Source organism: Aedes albopictus, chromosome 2 (genome assembly GCF_035046485.1).
Source record: "Aedes albopictus strain Foshan chromosome 2, AalbF5, whole genome shotgun sequence".
NCBI lineage: Eukaryota > Metazoa > Arthropoda > Insecta > Diptera > Culicidae > Aedes > Aedes albopictus.
Genome location: NC_085137.1, coordinates 122,639,776 through 122,661,638, shown reverse-complemented (window position 1 = coordinate 122,661,638; position 21,863 = coordinate 122,639,776). Strand labels below are relative to the sequence as shown.

The window sequence follows — 21,863 nt, the reverse complement described above, 5'->3', positions numbered from 1 at the left end:
GGATTGAATTTGAATTAGATTTGGATTGGATTTGGATTGGATTGGGTGTGGATTGGATTTGGATTTGTATTAGATTTTGATTGGATTTGGATTGGATTGGACTGAATTACATTTGAATTGTATTGGATTTGGATTGGATTTGGATTGAATTTGGATCGGATTTAGATTTGATTTGGATTGGATTTGGATTGGATTTGGATTGGATTTGGATTGGATCTGGATTGGATTTGGATTGGATTTGGATTTGATTTGGATTGGATTTGGATTGGATTTGGATTGGATTTGGATTGGATTTGGATTGGATTTGGATTGGATTTGGATTGGATTTGGATTGGATTTGGATTGGATTTGGATTGGATTTGGATTGGATTTGGATTGGATTTGGATTGGATTGGGTGTGGATTGGATTTGGTTTGGATTTGGATTTGGATTAGATTTTGATTGGATTTGGATTGGATTGGACTGGATTACATTTGGATTAGATTTAAATTGGATTTGGATTGGTTTTGGATTGGATTTGGATTGGATTTGGATTGGATTTGGATTAGATTTTGATTGGATTTGGATTGGATTGGACTGAATTACATTTGAATTGGATTGGATTTGGATTGGATTTGGATTGAATTTGGATTGGATTTGGATTTGGGTTGGATTTGGATTGGATTTGGATTGAATTTGGATTGGATTTGGATTTGGGTTGAATTTGGATTGGATTTGGATTGGATTTGGATTGGATTTGGATTGGATTTGGATTGGATTTAGATTGGATTTGGATTGGATTTGGATTAGATTTTGATCGGATTTGGTTAAGAGTTGGGGATTTAGATCGGATTTAGATTAGATTTTGATTGGATTGGATTTAGCTTGATTTTGGATTGGATTATATATTGATATGATTTGGTTTCATTTTAGATTTGGATTGCATCGGACTTAGATTGGATTTGGATTGCAAATAGATTGGATTTGGATTGGGATATGATTAGATTTGGATCGGACTTGGATTGGATTAGGATCATATTTGGATTAGATTTGGTTTTGGATTGAATTGTATTGTATTTGTATTTGAATTGGGTTCGAATAGGATTTGAATTGGATGGTCGATTATATTGGATCAAAACTTAAATTGGATTTGGATTGAATTTTGAATAATTTTTTTCCTTAAGAATTAGAATTGCATTATTATTGGTTTGGATAGTACTAGGATTCCGATTGGGTTTAGATTGAATGCGGATTGATGCTGTTATTTGATGTGCAGTGAGGCATTTCATATGGGATTTTTCTGCATATGAATAACGTTTTGAATTAATGTTATATGTTTATATTTTTCTATGAATGCTATTTTGTAGGGGCAGTATGTAACATGAAACACAGCCCGGATTCGCTGGTTGGGTCACGACTGCGCCCCGAATAGCGAACCGTGTTTGTTCGTTGGGTCAAGTGACAACTGATTAGAATGCTCAGGACACACGCAAATGACAAAAAAAACGTCACGAAACACTCACATACTTGCACAAACGTTCCATATATAGGAGCTGCGATGCAACGAAAGTCAGACATCAAACTCGTTTTGACATTGACAGTGCTTTTTGATTGGGTTTTGCCCCAACCAGTGAACATTCAACCATCGAGACAGCCCATCAAACGAGTCCCCAACGAACGAATCGGCACTGTATATGTATGTCAAAAAAAAAAAGAACTTGTTAAAATAAGAAAGTGAATTTTTGTAAATGAATTTTGGGGTTTTAAGTCAACCTTTACAAGATACAATTTATAAATTCTCAATTGTCATTGCCAAGTGGTGTTACAAACTGCATGCTAGGTGAAATACAAGTTTTTTTTAAGGAAAGTAGAATACAATTTACACAAAAGGAAATAATAATGAATTTCACCAAAACCAGATAGAAATATAGTAAAAGTGGGTAAATATAATTTCTTACTTAGTGGAAGCTTATGTCAAATTGAACAATATTTAATGAAATTTGTTCCAAATTGAACTTAATTGAAATTTAATCTTGCCTAATTCAGGATTGAATTATAATTTAAATGCTTTTTATGCAATATTTCCAAGAGTAGAGAAGAAAGCGATTGTAGTGTATAGAGGCTTAACTATGAAATTAATTTAATAAATTGTAAAATGTGTTTATTTGCTAGAGAAGAATCGATTTTGGTTTATCCATATGATCGGGATACGTACCGCCAAAGCCGAACATGAACAGTTTGCCTGCTGTCTGCATGATCACCAGCCGCAGAGTCAGTCGCAATACGCGACCAGATCGGTGATGGTTGATGATTCACCGACACATGCAAGCGCCCTTATGTACACCGTTGTGTGAATGAAGCTGACTGGATGTACGGTACCCAAAAAAAAAGAAGGGAGAGTGCCGCCGGCATCGGCGAAGGCTTTGAATGTGTTTGTGTGGGTGAATGGGGACGAAGTTGGCTGATAGGTCGTTCGTGTGAAACCTCGAATTCAGTTTGTTAACGAGTTTTGCGACAGACGGATGTCTCCAATGTGGAGGTACAGTTGGTCGGTTGATTTTTTCAGTTTTCTTGTTCAAACACGAGTTTGAACGACTGTTTACTACACATATCATGATAAAACTCAATTTAGTTGCGGTTTTAGCCAAAGAAACCAGGATGAGGACATCTTCCCCCGTTTACTCTCGGTTGTTATATGCAGCACGTGTTGGTCGGCCGTAGCTTGCGCGCTACATCATAGGCAGCTATGTAATTCTACATTGTCTCGATACTCACCCACATGCGTGAGCAATGGAAATGAAGGACAACATAGCCGCCTATGATGTAGTGAGCAAGTTTCGAACGGCAAACACGTGCTGTATGTAACAGCCGAGAATAAGCGGGGGAAGATGTCCTAATCCTGGTTTCGTTGGCTAAAACCGCAACTAAATGAAGTTTTATCATGATATGGTCTTCTACAAAGTTGTTCATTAGGGTATCAACTGCTATTCTTTCAATTCTGAGTCAAATCGAACTCGCCAAACCGGCGTGCTGTATGAGAGACTGGAGGTCATCCAATTTCCCATATATTTGGACTAAGAATCCCATACAAACCTTCAACTCATTTGCGCCAGCTCAGTTTTTAACCGATTGAGCTGAATCTTTCACAGATTGTTCTTCTCATCCCAAGGCACGATTCCAGAGGGTGCCCCGTGAATTTTGAAAACTTTTTTTTCGCTTCATACAAATGTGGGCCGGTCTACTATGGTATTATTCAGTAGAAAACCAGAGAAATGCTGTCTGCTCCAAGGCAGGCCGCGCACTCTTTGCAGTTGAAGAGGACATTCATCAAGGGGCACTAAAAGCGGTTGGCTCTGGATCGGGTCCAGTGGAGGAGAATTTTTGTTTCGGTGTAGATTCCAAGCACGCTAAAACCGCTCAGCATCTAATATGTGTAAGGCCTTCTCATAAGTGCATAATTTCCAGACCACACAAACATGTGTAACAGTTACACATTCAAAAAAAACAGCTCGTACACTCTTCTAGATTGAAATTTTGATATTTTTTTTGTTTACTAGTAAACCTAGCTATATTTCCGTACATTTTTTTTTTGCAAATTTCACGATTTTGCGGACGCAGGAGCTGATTTTGTGAATGTGTAAGTGTTACACATTTTTGGTGTAGTCCGGAAGTTCTGCACTTTAGTGCTGAGCGGTCATAGCGTACGGAACGAATAGTAACCCTTCAATAGCTAATGTCTGAGATAACGGGAGCGCAGCTCACCTCTACCATGATGATTTCGAAATTACTCACCCCTATGATTTGTGAATACTGTGGTAAGGTTGACTTTTTTGAATTCTTTAATAGAGCATTTTCATGTTATAGTTATGTGCTTGCTGAACAGTCCTGGTAATTAAATGTCATCAAAGCATGCCATGCTATGTTGCAAGAACAACTGACAAAGAAATTCCCTTAATAATCTCACAAAATCAATGTTCGAAAAGAACCTATGTTTTGAAGAATTTTTAAGCATTAATATATTGTTGATAATCGCTCAAAATTTCATTCAATTCGGTTCACTGGTCGCCGAGATATGACAGCTCAAAGATTAAATGTCTAAAAATTAGTGTTTTAGAGAACGGTTCTAGCTTCGTGAAAGATTAACCAATCGAGCTCAAATTTGTACCAATGATGCACATAATTGGTTGACAAACAGTCAAAATTTGAGAATTTTTGATGCACTTTATGAAAAGTTACAGCATGTTGAACTTTTTTATGAGAGAAAAAAAAGTTGCCTATCCTAAACATTTTGGTCACCCCCTGTACATCACTAAAACGGAACACAGTCACTTTACAAACACTTCCCTTTGGAATCCCTGCCGGATGACAATTTCTTCCAAGTCCTTAGTCGCGAAAGATGAAAGGGACATTGCAGCACTCAGTTGCGATTGGTTAATCACAGCCACGAGAAAAAAAAGGAAAGCCTTGTGCGGGTGCTCCGAATACTTTTTAATGCACCGAAATTCAAGGGTAACGTATAGGTATCACTCTATGAGAAGTCAGTAAATTCACAATATACTTCACTTTAAAACTATGAGAGCACAATCCAGACTTTATCTCTGTTCGGGACATAATCACGGCGACCAATATTTGATCTATTGTGGTATACCCCGTGTCCTTTGTATAGTGCATGTCGTATTACTTTATCACCATTGAGAAGTTACAAAGTATTCGGTTTTGTTACAGTTTTTGATTGATAGACAAAATCGGATCCCTTAACGATAAAGTCAAGGATGATACCGATATTGACCATGCATCGGAACTCTAGTCCCTACTGCCTCAAATCAGTGAACATCGAATAAAAGATTAGAATTACTAATCCCTTTTTCCCTTGTTTCAAGATACATCTCGTCCAGCACCAACCCGAGACCTATCACTTTTACCACGGTATGAAATGAAAAAGGGGCAAAGTTTTTCCTTTAAAATAGGCTGTTCCATAGTTGGAAGCAGTTAGAACTAGGGTTCGGTTTGGTAGATCTTTCACCGCAACGCAACCCAGAAAGGTGATCTACCAACGGTACGGGCTCTGTTAAGGACAGACTTGTTAGAATCCCAAAATGGCCGCCACAATGGCCGACTTTGGCACCTACTCACGATTTCGAAAGCACAAATCTCTTCGTAAAAAGAAAACAGTGCACCTGAACTTCTTATTTTAAGCTTATTACAAGTGAGCAAGACCAGAATAATAAAATGCACTGTTGTTTTAATCTTGCTTCTTGAGATTTGTGCGTCTGAAGTTCTGATGCACTGTTGAAGCGGGACTGCAAGACGTTTGTCCTTTAAGATCGAGCATGTTTTAAACCCCCTCAACCATTCATCATCAACACGGGTCACCTGAAAACCTTGGATTGGGGTTACCTGTTTGGTGGACTTTGACCCCCGGAGCAGGTGGTCCATAGTGCGTAGCACCAGCAGCGGGAACAAGTTTACAAATGAATCGCTCAACTTTGTCAGTGCTGGTTCCAAAGTAAAACTGTAATTCGTTTGCTCAATTTTGCTTGATAGAATGTTGGAATAGATTTCGATTGCGAATTCTATTTTCAGCATATCTGTATACATACCCTCACAATCTTCTCAACTAGCAAAAACTCCTCCTGATTGTGGAGATGCAGAGGTATTCTCGGTCTCTAATGATAACAACAACCATCACATTCGAACATTTCCTACCCATCACAACTGACTATAGGAACTAGTCTGACGGCATGATTGACTAGAAACGTATGAGCTGCTATAATTGCACTTTTAGAACAAGTGAATAGTCCCATATGGATTCGGTACAATGTACACGCAAAAAAATCCGTTCCGATATACGTGCACTCCCAGTCACGGCAACGGGAACAAACGGGAACTATGCATAGCAACCATAACAACAATAAGAAATGTACACCGTGAACTAGATGTCACGGTTTCTAGAACGCCCATATTGACAGCTGGAACTAGTTCCAGCTCACGGTGTATATTTGCTTGTTCTCATATTTGCGTTTGTTTGTTCACGTTTATCAGAACGGTTTTCTGAGCGTGTATACAATTTATACACACAATTGGCTTTGCTTGTTCCTCACTTCATAGTCCTAGATACTAAGCCGGTTATTTCAAGACATTTACCATTAGTTCAACTGCTTTCTGTGATTACGAGATAGATTCGTTCAAAAGATTTTAATCACTAAGTTTCGCCATAGTTCACTTTATTAGTTTGTTTGTCTACAGCTTAATGGTGATAATAGAAAATCGAAAACATACCTGATTTACTCGCGTAGCATTCATCATCTAGTTTGCCACATGGTACAGAATTGCAGTCTTCCAAATCGGAACATTCTTCACAAATAGGTACACGGTCTGTATTACATCTGTCCTCTCCACACGATTTTAAACGAATAATTATATTTGGGCTACCCAGACATCCACGTTCTACAAGACCTTCTCTATCTAAAAAGTATGAACAATGTAGCTTATTTTTTCTTCACTTTGAAATGGTACCACCGCACTTATAAAAATGACACAATTCTCTGGAAATTGAAATGAACCGCAACGATCAGTTGTTTCGATGCCACTTGCTTCCTCTGGACAATCTGTACATGCTACACAAATGCGTTGAGCTTGATATTGATCAAAAGAACCCAACATCAGTATGGCAAACAGCCAAGCCCTAATCACTTTCTTCGAGTGGCACATTTTCATGTCAATGCTTTTGCCCGCATTAAAATATTCGTACCACTCTACCTGGCTAATAACTGAATTTGGAACTGAATTGTCTGCGATAGCACACTCTTTTATAAGTTACGGCTAATCTATCAGGCCAAACTTATAGACTGTGCCCTCGCATTATCCATTGATTAAGGCATACCGCGTGTTATCGGGTCGCACTGTGTAATCAATGCACACACACAGGAGTAAATGGGTCGAATCACGGCCGAATTATTTATTGCACCAAGCGGACTCCAGCATTGTGTAGTATTGACTTAAAAATGGGTATGTAATACCTTAGTGACCCGATTTTGTCTACCCATATTTGGAACACAACTTTGCTCTCCTTTTTTCACAACACTTTGCCAAAAACGTTTTATTCCTAGGGAAGTGGAACCATCTCGACAAGGCTTCTATTTTGGGCACTTTACTGCTATAACTCAGCCAATTTTGAATCAATTGACATATTTTTGGAGCGCGGTGAGATACTTACAGTATCTAGCCGTGCACAAAATTTCATCTCAATTGCTTCGGAGCCAGAAACTGCCCAAAATACCAGCCACTGCCCAAGTGGCTTGGTACTCTATACGTTTTAAATTTCAGTACAAGTTTGATGGAAAACAATAATGATTTGGTCAAAACTCAATTTTATTTTGTGTCAAAATTTGCAATCTTTATCTCAAGTCTAAGTGGTCGGAATTACTATATCTCTCCTAGTCCCGAAAAAAAAACTCACAGAGATTCTCAAAGAAAATCTTTCATCTCATACAATAATTGTTAAATGAGAAGAAAAAAAAATCTTTAAGAATCACTGGGAGTTTTTTTAGGACCTCGTGAAAGATTTTTTAAATGAAACATAGGATAAATTTCAGCAAGGGTCAATGAATCCGGCTGAACGGGCTCGTTAAGAAATTAAGCATCAATGTTAATTTCTTTTCCCGATCAGCCTAGATAGCTGTGTAGTGTCGGTAGCGGTTGTTTTGATTGGCTAAGAATAACCCAGCATAAACACGATCGAACATATGATGTTAAATAGGATGCTAAAGTGGAGGCGATATGCGTACACTTTACACACAGGTAAATGGAAGCATGTACGCAAATGGCCAATACTTTAGCATCCTATATAACATCATATATGACTTTGTGTTAGCTGGGAACACTACGGACCACCTGTTTCAGTGGTAAGATTCTACTAAACAGGGCTGCAAAACGGTGACTCGATAAGGAGAGCGTCCAACATAGCTCTGGTCCTCACGAGTTCCTACCTCATGCTTCCACGGGTCAAGCGATGATAAATACCGCCAGCTAAGAGTTGTGTGCTTAGCTGGTAGCGCAGCCTGGGCACTGTTGTCCTTCTGACTTCAGCTAGATTGAGGAGGTACGTCTCGAGTGTCTGTTCACGAAGGCTGTAACAGCGTATGATCTGGCGTCCAGCGGCTGAGTAAGAAATGCTGCATCACGACCAGCTAGATCCAAAGTGGTAGCCCCATCAGCGTGGTCGTCCCAGTGTTGGTTGGGACGTTAAACAGAACTGGCACGATGGCCCTCCGGCGAGACAGGAGTGTTGGCGTAGGCCCAATAAGCCACCCGTAAAAATCCCCATTGCGAATAACATAGGAGAAAATACGACTCGATACAATCGGCAAAGACCTACGCGACGAAATAAGGACTACGATTGGAAACTTGGAACATGGAATTGCAAGTCACTAGGTTTCGCAGGATGTGACGCAGGATGTGACGAACTACATCCCCGCAACTTCGACATCGTGGCGTTGCAGGAACTTTGTTGGACTGGACAGAAAGTGTGACAGAAAAGCGGGCATCGAGCGGCTACTTTCTACCAAAGCTGTGGCACCACCAATGAACTGGGAACAGGATTTATAGTGTTGGGCAAGATGCGACAACGTGTGATCGGGTGGCAGCCGATCAACGCAAGGATGTGCATGTTGAGAGTTAAGGGCCGTTTCTTCAACTACAGCATCATCAACGTCCACTGCCCACACGAAGGGAGACCCGATGACGAGAAAGAAGCGTTCTACGCGCAGTTAGAGCAAACATACGATGGGTGCTCGCCGCGTGACGTGAAAATCGTTGTCGGCGACATGAACGCGCAGGTAGGAAGGGAGGAAATGTACAGACCGGTAATCTGGCGAAATAGCCTGCACGCCGTATCGAATGATAACGGCCAGCGATGCGTAAACTTTGCAGCCTCCCGTGGTATGGTAGTCCGAAGCACCTTCTTCCCCCGCAAAGATATCCATAAAGCCACCTGGAGATCACCCGACCATCAAACAGAAAACCAAATCGACCACGTTCTAATCGACGGTAAATTCTTCTCTGATATAACCAATGTCCGCACATACCGCAGTGCGAATATAGATTCGGATCACTATTTGGTCGCTGTATGCATGCGCTCAAAACATCCGACATCCGATCCACCTCGGCTACAGCACTAGGCTTCGCGACTCCGAATCACAGAAACGACTTGTACGTCGGTGAATGTGAACAGTTGAAAAACGAGAATAATGCAGCATGGGCGAGAATGCTGCAACACCGTACGAGAGCGAATGTAGCACGCTACAAACAGGCGCGGAACAGGCAGAACTCAGGCTTCCGGATGAAGAAGCGCCAGCAGCAAGAACGAGATCACAAAGCGATGGAAGAGCTGTACCACGCTAAGGACACACGAAAGTTCTACGAGAAGCTGAATCGCTCGCGCAGAGGCTTTGTGCCACAAGCCGACATGTGCCGAGATAATCACGGGAATATTCTCACGAGCGAGCGTGAGGTGGTCGAGAGTTGGCGGCAGCATTACGATGAGCACCTCAATGGCGACGTTACAAGTACCGAAGGTGGCGTGGTAACAGATCTAGGAGTATGTGCACAGGACGAAAGACTTCCGACCCTTGACCATCAAGAGATTGAGGAGGAGGTTGGCCGGTTGAAAAACAACAAAGACGCTGGAGCAGATCAACTACCAAGCGAGCTTCTAAAATACGGTGGAGAAACACTGGTGAGAGCACTACACTGGGTCATTACCAAGATTGGGGAGGAGGAAGTATTACCGGAGGAATGGATGGAAGGTATCGTGCGGCCCATCTACAAAAAGGGCGACAAGTTGGATTACGGGAACTAACGCGCGATCACACTACTGAGCGCTGCCTACAAGATACTCTCTCAAATTTTATGCCGCCGTCTATCACCGATTGCAAGAGAGTTCGTGGGATAATACCAGGCTGGATTTATGGGTGAACGCGCAACAGCGGACCAGATGTTCGCCATCCGCCAGGTGTAGCAGAAATGCCGCGAATACAACGTACCCACATAATGTATGTCTGCTTGCTAGACGATTGTGCTTGTTTTACCGCTCTATTGAAACAACGTTTTGCGTGCGTTTTACCGTTTGAATCGAGCTTGTCGATCGATTGATTGGTGACTGTCGTCCTACATTACCAGTGCCCGTGGAGTCAAATACGTTAATTGCTTGTTTGTACCGAAATTGACTGAGAAAAAAATCTGTTCTGGTGGAATCTTCGTCAAAACAATAGCCATCATCATCATCGTTGTTATTTGCATCGGACTCTGTATGTGTAAATACTTGCTACACGCCATCTACCGTTGAATAGCAAAGTCTCGTTCCAAAATAGGGTGCGACAGAATGGAACCAAAATGCTGTGAATGCCGAAACGTTTTATCTGCTGGAGATATCTTGGTTGTGTGCGAAGGCTTCTGCGAAAGTATTCGTCGATTTCATGCAAAATGTGTTGGACTATCGGATAGTGAAGCTGATTCATGCCTGAATAGAAGTATTATGTGGATGTGCGAAGACTGCCAAACCTTGATGGAAAATATGCGTTTCCGCTCTACCGTTAATGCAGCGAGGGCGTTGGAGACTCCAGATGTTAAAGTGGTTGATAGCATTCGAAGTGAAATTGCAAACTTGAGTGAAATGGTAAATCAGTTGAATGGAACGATCGGTACATTGAAAACTTCATTTCATATTTCATCGAATGCTGCCTCGTGTGATGCATTATCATCACCTCCGAAAGATGTTTCACTACTATCATAGACGAAAATTGCACCCGATGTGTCAATGTCTACGGCTGATCGTATCGAGGATCGTGTTGAGGTTCCTAATGGGCGTAACGAAACTTTCAAACTCTACCTTTCGAACATTGCGGTTGACGTTAGCGAGGATGAAGTCAAACGAATGGTCAGCGATGCTCTTTGTGTGAATGAAATCTATGCGATCAACTGCCTCAAACCTACCTGGAAAGATGCTTCTTCACTGGACTTTATATCTTTTAAAGTTGAAATCGATAAAAGGTGTCGAGATAAAGCTTTGAACTCATTAACCTGGCCAAAAGGAATACGCTACCGTGAATTCAAAGAGCACACCGAAACAACATGGTGTCCGGACCGTTTTATTCGATCTATTTAAAAATGGTTTTGAACGATTTTGATTTTCAATTTGAAATTCGGCTTCCACTTGTTTGAAATTATGAATTGTACTATTTTATTTTAATGTTTTGTCAGATATATTGAAATGTTGAATAATGTGTATGTTTTTTTTTCTGTATGTAAAGCGTTCAGTGTAGATTACAAGCGATAGTAATCAAATTAGATAGTAAGTAGGTATATAAATCAGTCTGTACAGTATCCTTACTGAAGATGTAGAAAAATAAATAAATAAATAAATAAATAAATAAATATCACCTGTTCATCGATTTCAAATCGGCGTATGATACAATCGATCGAGAACAGCTATGGCAGATTATGCACGAATACGGATTCCCGGATAAACTGATACGATTGATCAAGGCGACGATGGATTGAGTGATGTGCGTAGTTCGAGTATCAGGGACACTCTCTCGAGCCCCTTCGAATCTCGCAGAGGGTCACGGTAATGTGATGGTCTTTCGTGCTTGCTGTTCAACATTGCGTTAGAGGGTGTAATTAGGAGAGCGGGGATAAACACGAGTGGGACGATTTTCACGAAGTCCGTTCCGTTGCTTGGTTTCGCTGATGATATTGATATTATAGTTCGCAAATTTGAGACGATACCGCGAAAATCGGGAGGCTACAATGGGCGGGTCACGTCATCAGGATGTCGGATAGCAACCCGACTAAAATGGTTCTCGAGAGTCATCCGACCGGTACAACACGACGTGGAGTGCAGCGTGCTAGGTGGGTCGATCAAGTGGAGGACGATTGGCGAACCCTTCGCAGAAACTGGAGACACATAGACATGGGCCGAGTAGAATGGAGACGGCTACTATGTACAGGAGAGACCACTCAGGCCTTATCCTGACCGGTAAGGTAAGTAAGCATTTGTAAAGGTAGGTTAATCACCTCTGTTACATTAATCGACTTGAATTCTTGAAATGAAATCTAAGAAGTGTAGCCCATATTGTATGATGAGCATTTGCATCACAACCAATGATGAAAGCTTCATTCAGCTTTCTGCAATAAGAGACATTTGCTACTTCTGGTGGAGCTTCAACATCCACATCTTCCGGAAAGTATGTCTAAGTAATACAAATTCCGTTTTTCCATGGATTGTTGGTAATTCCATCATAATTGCAACAAAAAGTGAATGTGTGGAACGTAAATGTGTTCTAGTTATCAAACATCTACTGTAGTGAGCAACGCATCCGCGATTATTCATCAATGGATGGTACCCTGTGAGATAATAAAACCTGATCAACCAATACTTGCTACAGGTATATAATGAACGATAACCATGTTTGTCGTATTCGATGACGTAAGCCACCCGAATTGTAACAAAAAATGTAGACCCGATCTTAAGGAATGTATACAATCTAGCCCATTCTTAAAAGTGGCTTATTTTTGAGCCACGCCTCTACAGTACTGTATGATAAGGTACAGTTAACTGTGGTACATATTATCTGACCCGGATATTGATTTCAATCGCCGCCACAGCCCTTTCTGATGGTGTCCAAAGTATCTTTTTATTGTGGACAAAATTCCTTCTTCTTGCCTTACCAATAACCATTTCGATAGGCTTTAATGGGAACACCTTATCATTTAATGATGACAAATTCAGAGGTACTTTGATGGATTCACAGCGAAACATTCTTTTGTCTGTATGTCTCTGACAGATTTTAGGCCACTTTATCTAAATCCGGGTTCGGATATGTCCCATAGCACGTCACAATTTTGCTAAATTACCCCAGATTTTATGGCATAATATGCGCTTTTGTTGATATTTGACAGCCATCCATCAAGCAAGTAAATTCAGGCAATTTTTAAGGCATTCAATAAGATGATTTGTTGATTACCATCTGAATAAACGATTTATGCAAAATGTTAGGTTATTACTTGACAGTTTTAAGCATTTTATGTTAGATACATTAGCTTACATGTAACACTTGTAGAGGCTGGCTTGCATGGCAGATATTGTGCTTACCTTAGACCTCTAGGGTCGGAGGGGCTGTGTATAACCCCAAATTAAGTGTTACGACTATAGATCTGATCTAAGGCTCTAAACTCCATGGTAGTGGTGATGAACGACATTTTCCAAATACACTAAAACCACAATTTATGCACATAAATTAAAAAATGTGAATAAATTAAAAAAGGCATAAAATAAGGAAAATTTGTGCATTAATTATGCTTGGTCTGTAATGAGGGTATCTAATTCGTGAGAACAGGTTTTGCTCCTGGGCATTTGAGGTGGGGCTAAGGGGGTTTCCATAAAGTTTCCAAAGAGCCCAGAAAAAGGGGGTTCCAAGGGGCTTCAGGGGCATTTCAGGGGGTTGTTTCAGAGCCTGGGGTGTCTTTTAAGGGCGTTATGCCAGGTTTCGTTGGCGTTTTCATGGGATTACGGGAAATTCAGGGGCTTTTTGATAGAATTTAGGGGGTTTCTGGGACGTTTCAGGGTGCTTTAAAGGGAATTCAGCAGATCTCAAGAGCCTTTAAAAGGCGTTACAAGGGGTTTGACGGACGTTTCACGGCATTTGAGTGTAATTTCAGCGAATTTCAGGAGGTTTCAGGAGCATTGCAAGGGCGTTTCTGGAGATTTTAGGGACGTATGATACCATTTCAGGGGCGTTTCGCGGTATGCTAGATCAGGGTCGTATCAGGGTGTTTCAAGAACATCTTTAAATCTTATAACATTTTAGGGGCGTTTCAAAGGATTTTTTGATGGGGTCCCTGAAAATCCTCTGCAACTTCCTGAAACGCCTCAAAAATCCACCTAAAACCCTGAGACACTCAGAAACTCCCAAAAACTCATCCGTAACGCTTCCGTAACGTCTCTGAATCCCGCCGAAAATGCTCTCAAACATCCTAAAATGCCTCAAAAATTCCCCTTAAACCTCCCCGGACCCCATGTAACGCACCTGAGGCGCTCCGAAACCCGCGAAAATTCCTCCGTAATGCTTCCGTAACGCCTCTGAATCCAGCCGAATATGATCTGAAACTTCCTGAAATGGCTCCAAAATCCCCCTAAAACCCCCTCGGACCTCATGTAAAACCCCCAAAAACTCCTCCGTAACGCTTCCGTAACGCCTCTGAATCCCACCGGAATTGCACTGAAACTTTCATGAAATGCCTCGTAGATCACCACCCTAAAACCCCGTCAGACCCCATGTAACGTACTTGCGGCGCTTCGAAACCCCCGAAAACTCCATAACGCTTCCGTAACGCCTCTGCATTCCGCCGGAAATGCTTCAAAAGTGCCTGAAATGCCTCTAAAATTCCCTTAAAACCCCTCGCACTTTATGTAACACACTTGAGACCCTTCAAAACCTCCGAAAACGCCTCCGTAAGGCCTATGGATCCCGCCAAAACTACTCTGAAACTTCCTGAAATGCCTCCATTGCATATATGAAATCTTTTGGAAAGTTATTGATTCTAATTGACAATATTAGGTAAATTCATCCAAACTAGCTTGGAGTTAAGAGCCCCAGATCTATAGTCGTAATCAAGAAATCAAGCTCGCCTTTCGGAAAGTTAGTCACGACCACCAGCATCGACGTGACAGACGACGCAGACGCCAGTTCCAGTTTGGCAATCTGTTTTGGAAAGCTTATCAACCCATAGTCAAGTTTATGACAGTAATCTAATGCTTTCGTAGATCGTAAACACTCGGACGCCATTGACAAAATGAAGAATCCGCCGATAAGCGCGATAAGAAGTATAAGCAATTCGACAAGCTCGCTATTGCTATCAATAATGCTTGCGAAGGAAATTTTGTCTGGCACTCAGTTTTAGCTCAAATGACACACCTAGAGCGAAGGTGGGAATTTAATCGCTCGTGAGCTTGAGTGCTGTCGTGGTTTACTGAATCGTAGTAGACGTGTGCGCCGAAGCACATTCCACCGGCGCACAGTGGTTCCATTTGTTCAGGGAAGCGATCATAAATAATTTCCTTCGTGTATATATGCTAAGTGTGAAATTATGTGCTTATTACTCACATCCTTATTAATCCAAAAACATCCAGTTTAATTTCTTGGTGCTTTGAATTTGTCAGATATACATTTACAGTCGAACCTCCATTAGTCGATGTTCCTTGACTCGATATCGACTCATGGAGGTAAATTTTTCCATACTGAAAAATAATTTCTGGGTTACTATGATGGTCCCCTCAAAAAGCTTCCCAAAGGATTTTTGTTCCACTACTCGATATTTCCTTGAGTCGATGGTCCCTTCAATATCGACTCATGGAGGTTTTACTGTATTCTGATTCTTTGCGTTGAAAACCAGTTGGAAATCCACTTGGTTTTGTTATACGAAGACGTGGTGTACAACAAAAAAGAGTTATATATTTGTTAACATATTTTGAAAATGTCAAATTGAATATTAGTACCCATGCTCTCAAGCGAAATATGTAACAGAAACTTACATAAAATTAGCTTTTCTATATTCATGGGAACATCATTGTTTTATAAGAACTATACTAACCCATGAACTAAAAAATCAAATTTTCGATTTTTGGCCTATGGCGGTACCACTGTGCGGCGGCGGCGTATATAATAATTAAGAACAGCCAAAACCTCATATCTCAGAATCTCGATAACTTAGAGACAGCTGGTGTCTTCGGCAAAATTGATCATTATGACATAGACTTACATAAAGTGGGACACTTTTTTTTCGAAATGCTGCCACTAGGCGGTTCTAGTGAACATGACGAGAAAAAAAATATGGGTCTAATTATTTTCGAAAAACTACTAAGTCACCAAGTTTCACGACAATTGGAGTTGCACCATATCGTTTTTCTATGGAATGGCTGTAAGACAAGTGCTGTCATGCCCAAGTAACATTTTAATGGGCAGTTAATCTTGTAGAAGTTTTTTGAACCGTAGTAAAACCTAATACCTTTTATTTTAGCTTTATGATGGTTTTAAGAATCTCTTCTAGTCTATTTGAGCTTGAGCTTGATTGACCACCCGCATTTGCTACTCCAGTATCGCCAGATCAGCTACACTCACATAAGGAACCAATGAGATAGCTGCTTGGGACTAACAGGCATCTTCAGTGTGTGAGCGTTGGTGGTCTTGTATTTTTAGGCGACAATGGCGCCTGCTGCGTCAGGTTGCAGGTCAATGGGGAAGGGGAGGGAAGTGATGATTGCAATCGCTCGCCCACATCAGGCCGTTGAATCATTTGCGCCTGCACAAGGTCATGCGGATGTTGGTGGTATTTTTGGCACATGGATCATGCATTGGTGCAAGGATGCCAGGCGTAAAGCGATAGATTGTGTGAAGACAACTCTGAAGCGGCACAGTTCGCTTGGTTGCATAACTTGTAGTCGTTGTATGATAGATTGACACTGTGCTGTGATGAAAGTTGGAAAGAAGGGAAACGCCTTTTTTTTCAATCCGTTTCTGGTTCTAGCGATCGCTACGCGCTACGAACATACGAATATACATGAGAAGTATATGTACGAGAGAGAGAGTGAGAGAGAAAGTAGATAGAAAGATACAAAGTAGGAGGTAAGGGACGAGCCAGGGATTGAACCCAGGACCTTCTACATATGAATCAGAAGCGGTAGCAATTAGATCACCAAGCTCGTCTGGTTTTAAGAACCTCTTCTAGTCTATTTAACTATAAAATGTAACCAAAGATGATGAAATCAGGGCTGGTTACCCAAGTTTTCCAAATTCAAACGGCCCAACCCAACTAACAATCGCCAGCCGCAAACAAGCATGCATGCTGAATTGTTGCTTTATAATAGTAATTATAGCTGAACTAAAATTATGCTGTACACATTACTGTACAAATGCTTTTTCAATTGAAAAAGTAGCCAATGTTCAACTTATCGCATTGGTATCAATAATGATAATTTAAAACACGTTTCAAGCTTTTAATAAGATTTTTATTCGACTCGCAGTAATTCCTTTACAACATTGTTTAACAAGACTTTTTTCTGCTTCTTGTTAAGTTCATGTAAAAATTAGGACATGTATCTGTATAATGTGTTTTTCACAAGTCAAATAAGCACTTCCTTTTCATCATACTTTGACTCAGAGTACATGATGAAAAACACGTGTTTTTTTACCGAACAACAGCTGAATTAATCTGTTGTTCAGTCGTTAACCATAATGTTGTGCTAATTCACCACTGCTGTATGGGAGTCAGAGTCTGATCATTATTTAACCAAGGGAAGTTTATGTTTTGATTTAAGCGCTGCAATAATTATCTCTAGGATGGCGCAGATAGGAAGACATGCGGCTGGCAATCGACGGGTCTCGAGTTTGAATCTGGATTTAGGTAAATTTATGTGTAGTTATTATTTCACAATATTTATTCACAGCGTTAAGTTCCAATCATAAACTCTCATGGAAATTGAAAAATTTTGCATTTTTTTAATTTTTAATCATTTTTGCAAAAGCTGAATAACAGCTTTACTATATATTTGTAAAACGATTTAACAACAAACATTTCAGTTGGTACACAACACTATGCTTTAAAGTTTCTCCAAATTTGTGTGAACAAAACCCGAACAAAGGTTGTGGCTGAAAATTATCCAAATGTTATTCAGCATCATGCTGAATCAATTCGTCGTAAAGGTGCTTGTAAAATTAGTGATTGTTAGAGGGGTATGTATTTCAGAAATTCAGATTTTTTTGCTTTCTGCAATTTTTGTTGAAGCTTTCCGAGAAGCTCCTTTCTTTATCCTGGAAATTCTTCCAGAGATTCTCTCAGACATAGCTTAAGAAATTCCTTTAGAAAGTGTATTTATTTCTTGGCGTATATTCAGGAATATTTCTTATAATTCTACATGGAATAACTGCAGAGCATTCTTCAAATTTCCAGGCATTCCTTAAGAATTCCTTGCGATTATTTAAGAAAATGTTTAAGATATTTGCATTCGGACACTTTGCAAGAAATTGTTAAAAGAACTCTTCCAGAAGTATCTCCATCAGCTCTTTCAAGTTTGCTTCAGAACATCCTCCAAGAATCCCATCAAAAATTTATTTAGAAAAACATATTTAAGAATTCCTCCAATACTTTGATCTACAATTTCTGATCGTATTCATTTTTACTATTATAGAATATATTATTCTATTATTATTGTAGAAATTATTCCAAGTATACCTTCAGAAAATTTTCCGGGTTTACTTAGGAAATTCTTCAAGCGTGAGAGAAATCTTCTCAGGGACTTTTCCTCTAGGATTTTTTTCTTAAACTCCTCCAAAAATTTCTTATAAATTTCTTCTAGTAATCTCTTCAGAGTTCTTCTAGGAATCTCTCGAAGGAGTTCCTCTGCTGAGTAAGAGATTCCTGCTCAAACTTCCCCAAAGATTACTTAAGAAATTGTTTCAAAGAATTTTGTTCATAAAAAATAAAAAAATCCTGCAATCTTGGAAGTATCACCAGAAATAACTTTAGAAATTTCATCAGAGAATCATTGACAATTTCTCTAGTATTTGTAATTCATGAATTACTTCTGAAAAATTCGTGTTGGAATAACTGAAAGAATTCTGCAGGAACAGTACCAAAATGAAGCTTTTTTTCTAATCCCTGACAAAATTATCCAAGGGATTCCAGTGGAAGTTCTTGGAAGAGTTTTCAGAAGAATCGTAGCAGAATTTTTAAAAATGTTATTGATGAATATCTGAAAAAAAAATAATCCATGGAAGAATTTATGATAAAATCCCATACCAAAATTTATGAAATATCCTTAAGCTTTCCGAAGAAATCCAACAATGTGATGACGATGAACCTGGGCATGTTAGTGGTATATCTGTAAGTAAAAAGAAAATTGGGTTAAGTACCATTTTTTTTTTATTCAATCAAGAATTTAAATCCTTTGACAGTAACGTATTTCGACCTCAACTGTAAGGTCGTTTTCAGTGTCTTGTACTTGACTCGACTTAGTGGAATTAAAAGGAACAGTACCTAACTCGATTTTCTTTTTACTTACATGTATTTCGTTAAAAATCCCAGGTTCATCAGGGAGCTTTTAAAGTTTATTTTCTTAGAAAAAAATACTATAAACAGGTTTATTATTTAATCATTTTTAATACGCGTTTAAGGTGGCCGGCCTCAAGTTGTGCAAAAAAAAAAAAATCGCGCGCACCATGTACTGCGTAATCACATTTGACACACTCACCTAATTTTCCGGCATAGCACTTGTCATCTGCTCTGCCACATGCAACAGTTCCACATGTTTCCAAATCCGTGCATTGTTCACATAATGGTATTCGCTGGAAATTGCAGTTATCATTCGGGCAAACCAGCACAATATTCTCCGTACTTTCGAAACATCCACGATCAATCTGATTAATCCCAGCTGAAAAATATTGTTCACATAAGATTCAATTTTTTTCTCGTAACATTTATCGCACTTTTGTAAACAGCACATTGGGTATCACACGGCTCACTGATGCTGTAGTCTGTTATTTCTTCAGAACAATTCTCACATTGTAGGCAATTTCCAGCTGATGCCGTTTGAAACTGCCCTACAATTGTTAATCCCAAAACGAATATTGTCAAATAGCACTTCATTTCCCTATACAAAAACAAATGAGTATGAAAATCTTCAAGCACACCTAGCGAGCACGAACTAGTCTCTGACTTAGTCAACAACTGAGCATAGACAAGGCACTGAATGGCTCAAGTTTAACTCACTTATAACAAAAATTTCCACAATCGACCCCAAAATTGAAATTTTATTGCCCCTTCGATTACCGCGTGGTTTAGATAAGCTCTGAATTTGGCGTTTTGATAAACCTTCAAAAAATAAAAAGAATTTCTCATGCGATTCTTTCAACGGAAGGTACGCCGAGTTCTTCCGATAAGGGAATACCATTGCGTATTTCTGTGTTTTAAACGGCGTTATCACCATCATAGCGGTCCCATACCGAGAGCCCGCCGGCAACGGCAAATGGGTTTCGGATAGGTCCAGAGAAATGGCGACCATATGAACGACGGGTAAATACCCCGTACAGGAGTTGGTGTCCACTACCTATGAGGGCTTCGTGGTCGCCAAAGTAAACGGGATGATCTTCAGTAGCTGCCATGCATCTCTGCGTTGGTCGATCGAGCAGCTCATGCAGATGCTGGATTGTATCACTATTGACGTTACTTTTTGAAGTCTTGGCCTAACACGTAGTTCGCACAGGAGAGTAGACGATAAATACACTATCGGTTCACTACAGTATCAACTACAATAAAAGTAGGCATCGGGTAGAGGAAGCGGCGGCTAGGGCAAGGCCAAGCCCTCGCAGGTGGAAGGCATTATATTAGGTGTATTTATGGAGGCCTTCCACCGTATGCGAAACGAACTTGAGGTTGGCGGCGACTAGTTGGTAGCGGTGCTCTCGCGTGTGTGCGATGCGACCATGCCTAGACCACCGGCTTACTGGTGGACAAAAGCGATTGCGGACCTGCGATGCGCCTGCCTCCGGACTAGGCGGTGGATACAGCAAGCACTATCTGAGGAAGAGCGAAACGATCGACAGGTGGTGTTCGCTGCTGCAAAAGCCACGCTGAAGACCGATACAAGGGCAAGCAAAAAGGCCTGTTCTGTTTCGAGGGTCTCTGGCAGCTCGCTATGCAGAAACGCCTGAACGAGGGAGTTTTCCCAGAAGTTTGGAAGAGGCAGAGCCTGGTTCTATTCCCAAAGGTGGGGAAACCACCCAGATACCCGTCGGCATATGAACCAATATGCTTGATGGACACGACGGGAAAGGTGCTCAAAGATCATCCTTAATAGAATGTTGAGACACACCAAGGGTGTAAATTGTCTCTCGAGCAACCAGTTCGGCTGCTCGTTCAGAGGTGGATCGGAAGTGCTTTCGCATTACTCCAGGATTCCCGCAAGGTTCCATCCTGGATCCGACATTATGGAATGTCATGTACCACGAGGTGTTGACCCAAGCAGCACGCAAGTCACAAAGGAGTGTAGACAACGCAGGTTTTTGTTTGTACAGGAGCTACATTCATGTAACTCAAAGGCAGAATAACTTGGAAATGATGACCTGCGCTGTCGACACTCCTTTGTGACTTGTGTGCTGCTTGGGTGAGGTTAGAGTTCCTGGTGGGGGTGGGGATCGTCGGTTTCGCTCACGACATTACGCTGGATGTCTACGCGCTGAGAATCGATCGAAGAAGTGGAGTTGACTACTGCCCACTCGATTGTCTGAGGTGGTGGTCTTGAACAACCGGCGGCCCGGCGTAGAACACTGCGCGAAGTACCGAAAGCTAACGTGGTAAACTGGAAAGTACTTACAGGCTGATCTGACCATGATCGCATAGTTGACGTAACTACCATTGACAATGCACAGTGTTCGAAATCGATGATTTTGCGATCAAAACTGTATAACTTTTTTTTAGGTTGGTTATAGAGGTTTGGCGTGTTCTACAAAGTTTTTCTGGCGTCTTCTGATAAAATGTAATTAATGATTAATCCCCCTAGAAGTGAGATATTTATTTTTATTTTTTTAGAAGTTTGACGTCTCCGGCAAAGTTGTAGCTCATAGTAAGAGAAAAAACTTCGTAGAACATATCAAAGCTCCACCTCTTACGGTTTTCGAGATATGGAGCCTTTTGTGCGAAGTGCCCCTAAAATTATTTTTTTCAGTGTAGCTTTAACAGATAAAATCCTACAGTTTTGTGACCTTCTACAAACTTGTTTAGGACGTCAAAATACACATTTCTTCTGAAGATGCTAAGTCATTATATCTTAA

The 21,863-nt window shown here is 40.6% G+C and overlaps 1 protein-coding gene across 1 annotated transcript in view; it reads right to left on the bottom strand.

The window, feature by feature from the left end:
* Positions 1 to 19,695, bottom strand: part of LOC109414896 (uncharacterized) — a 62,692-nt gene extending 42,997 nt beyond the window's left edge. Inside the window, exons 1-2 of the mRNA XM_062850313.1 lie at positions 19,521 to 19,695; positions 19,286 to 19,465 (exon numbers count right to left, since the gene is read on the bottom strand). Coding sequence (XP_062706297.1) covers positions 19,286 to 19,465; positions 19,521 to 19,680 — 340 coding nt within the window. The 5' untranslated portion in view covers positions 19,681 to 19,695. The remainder of the gene's footprint in view (positions 1 to 19,285; positions 19,466 to 19,520) is intronic.
* Between the last annotated feature and the right edge of the window lie 2,168 nt (positions 19,696 to 21,863).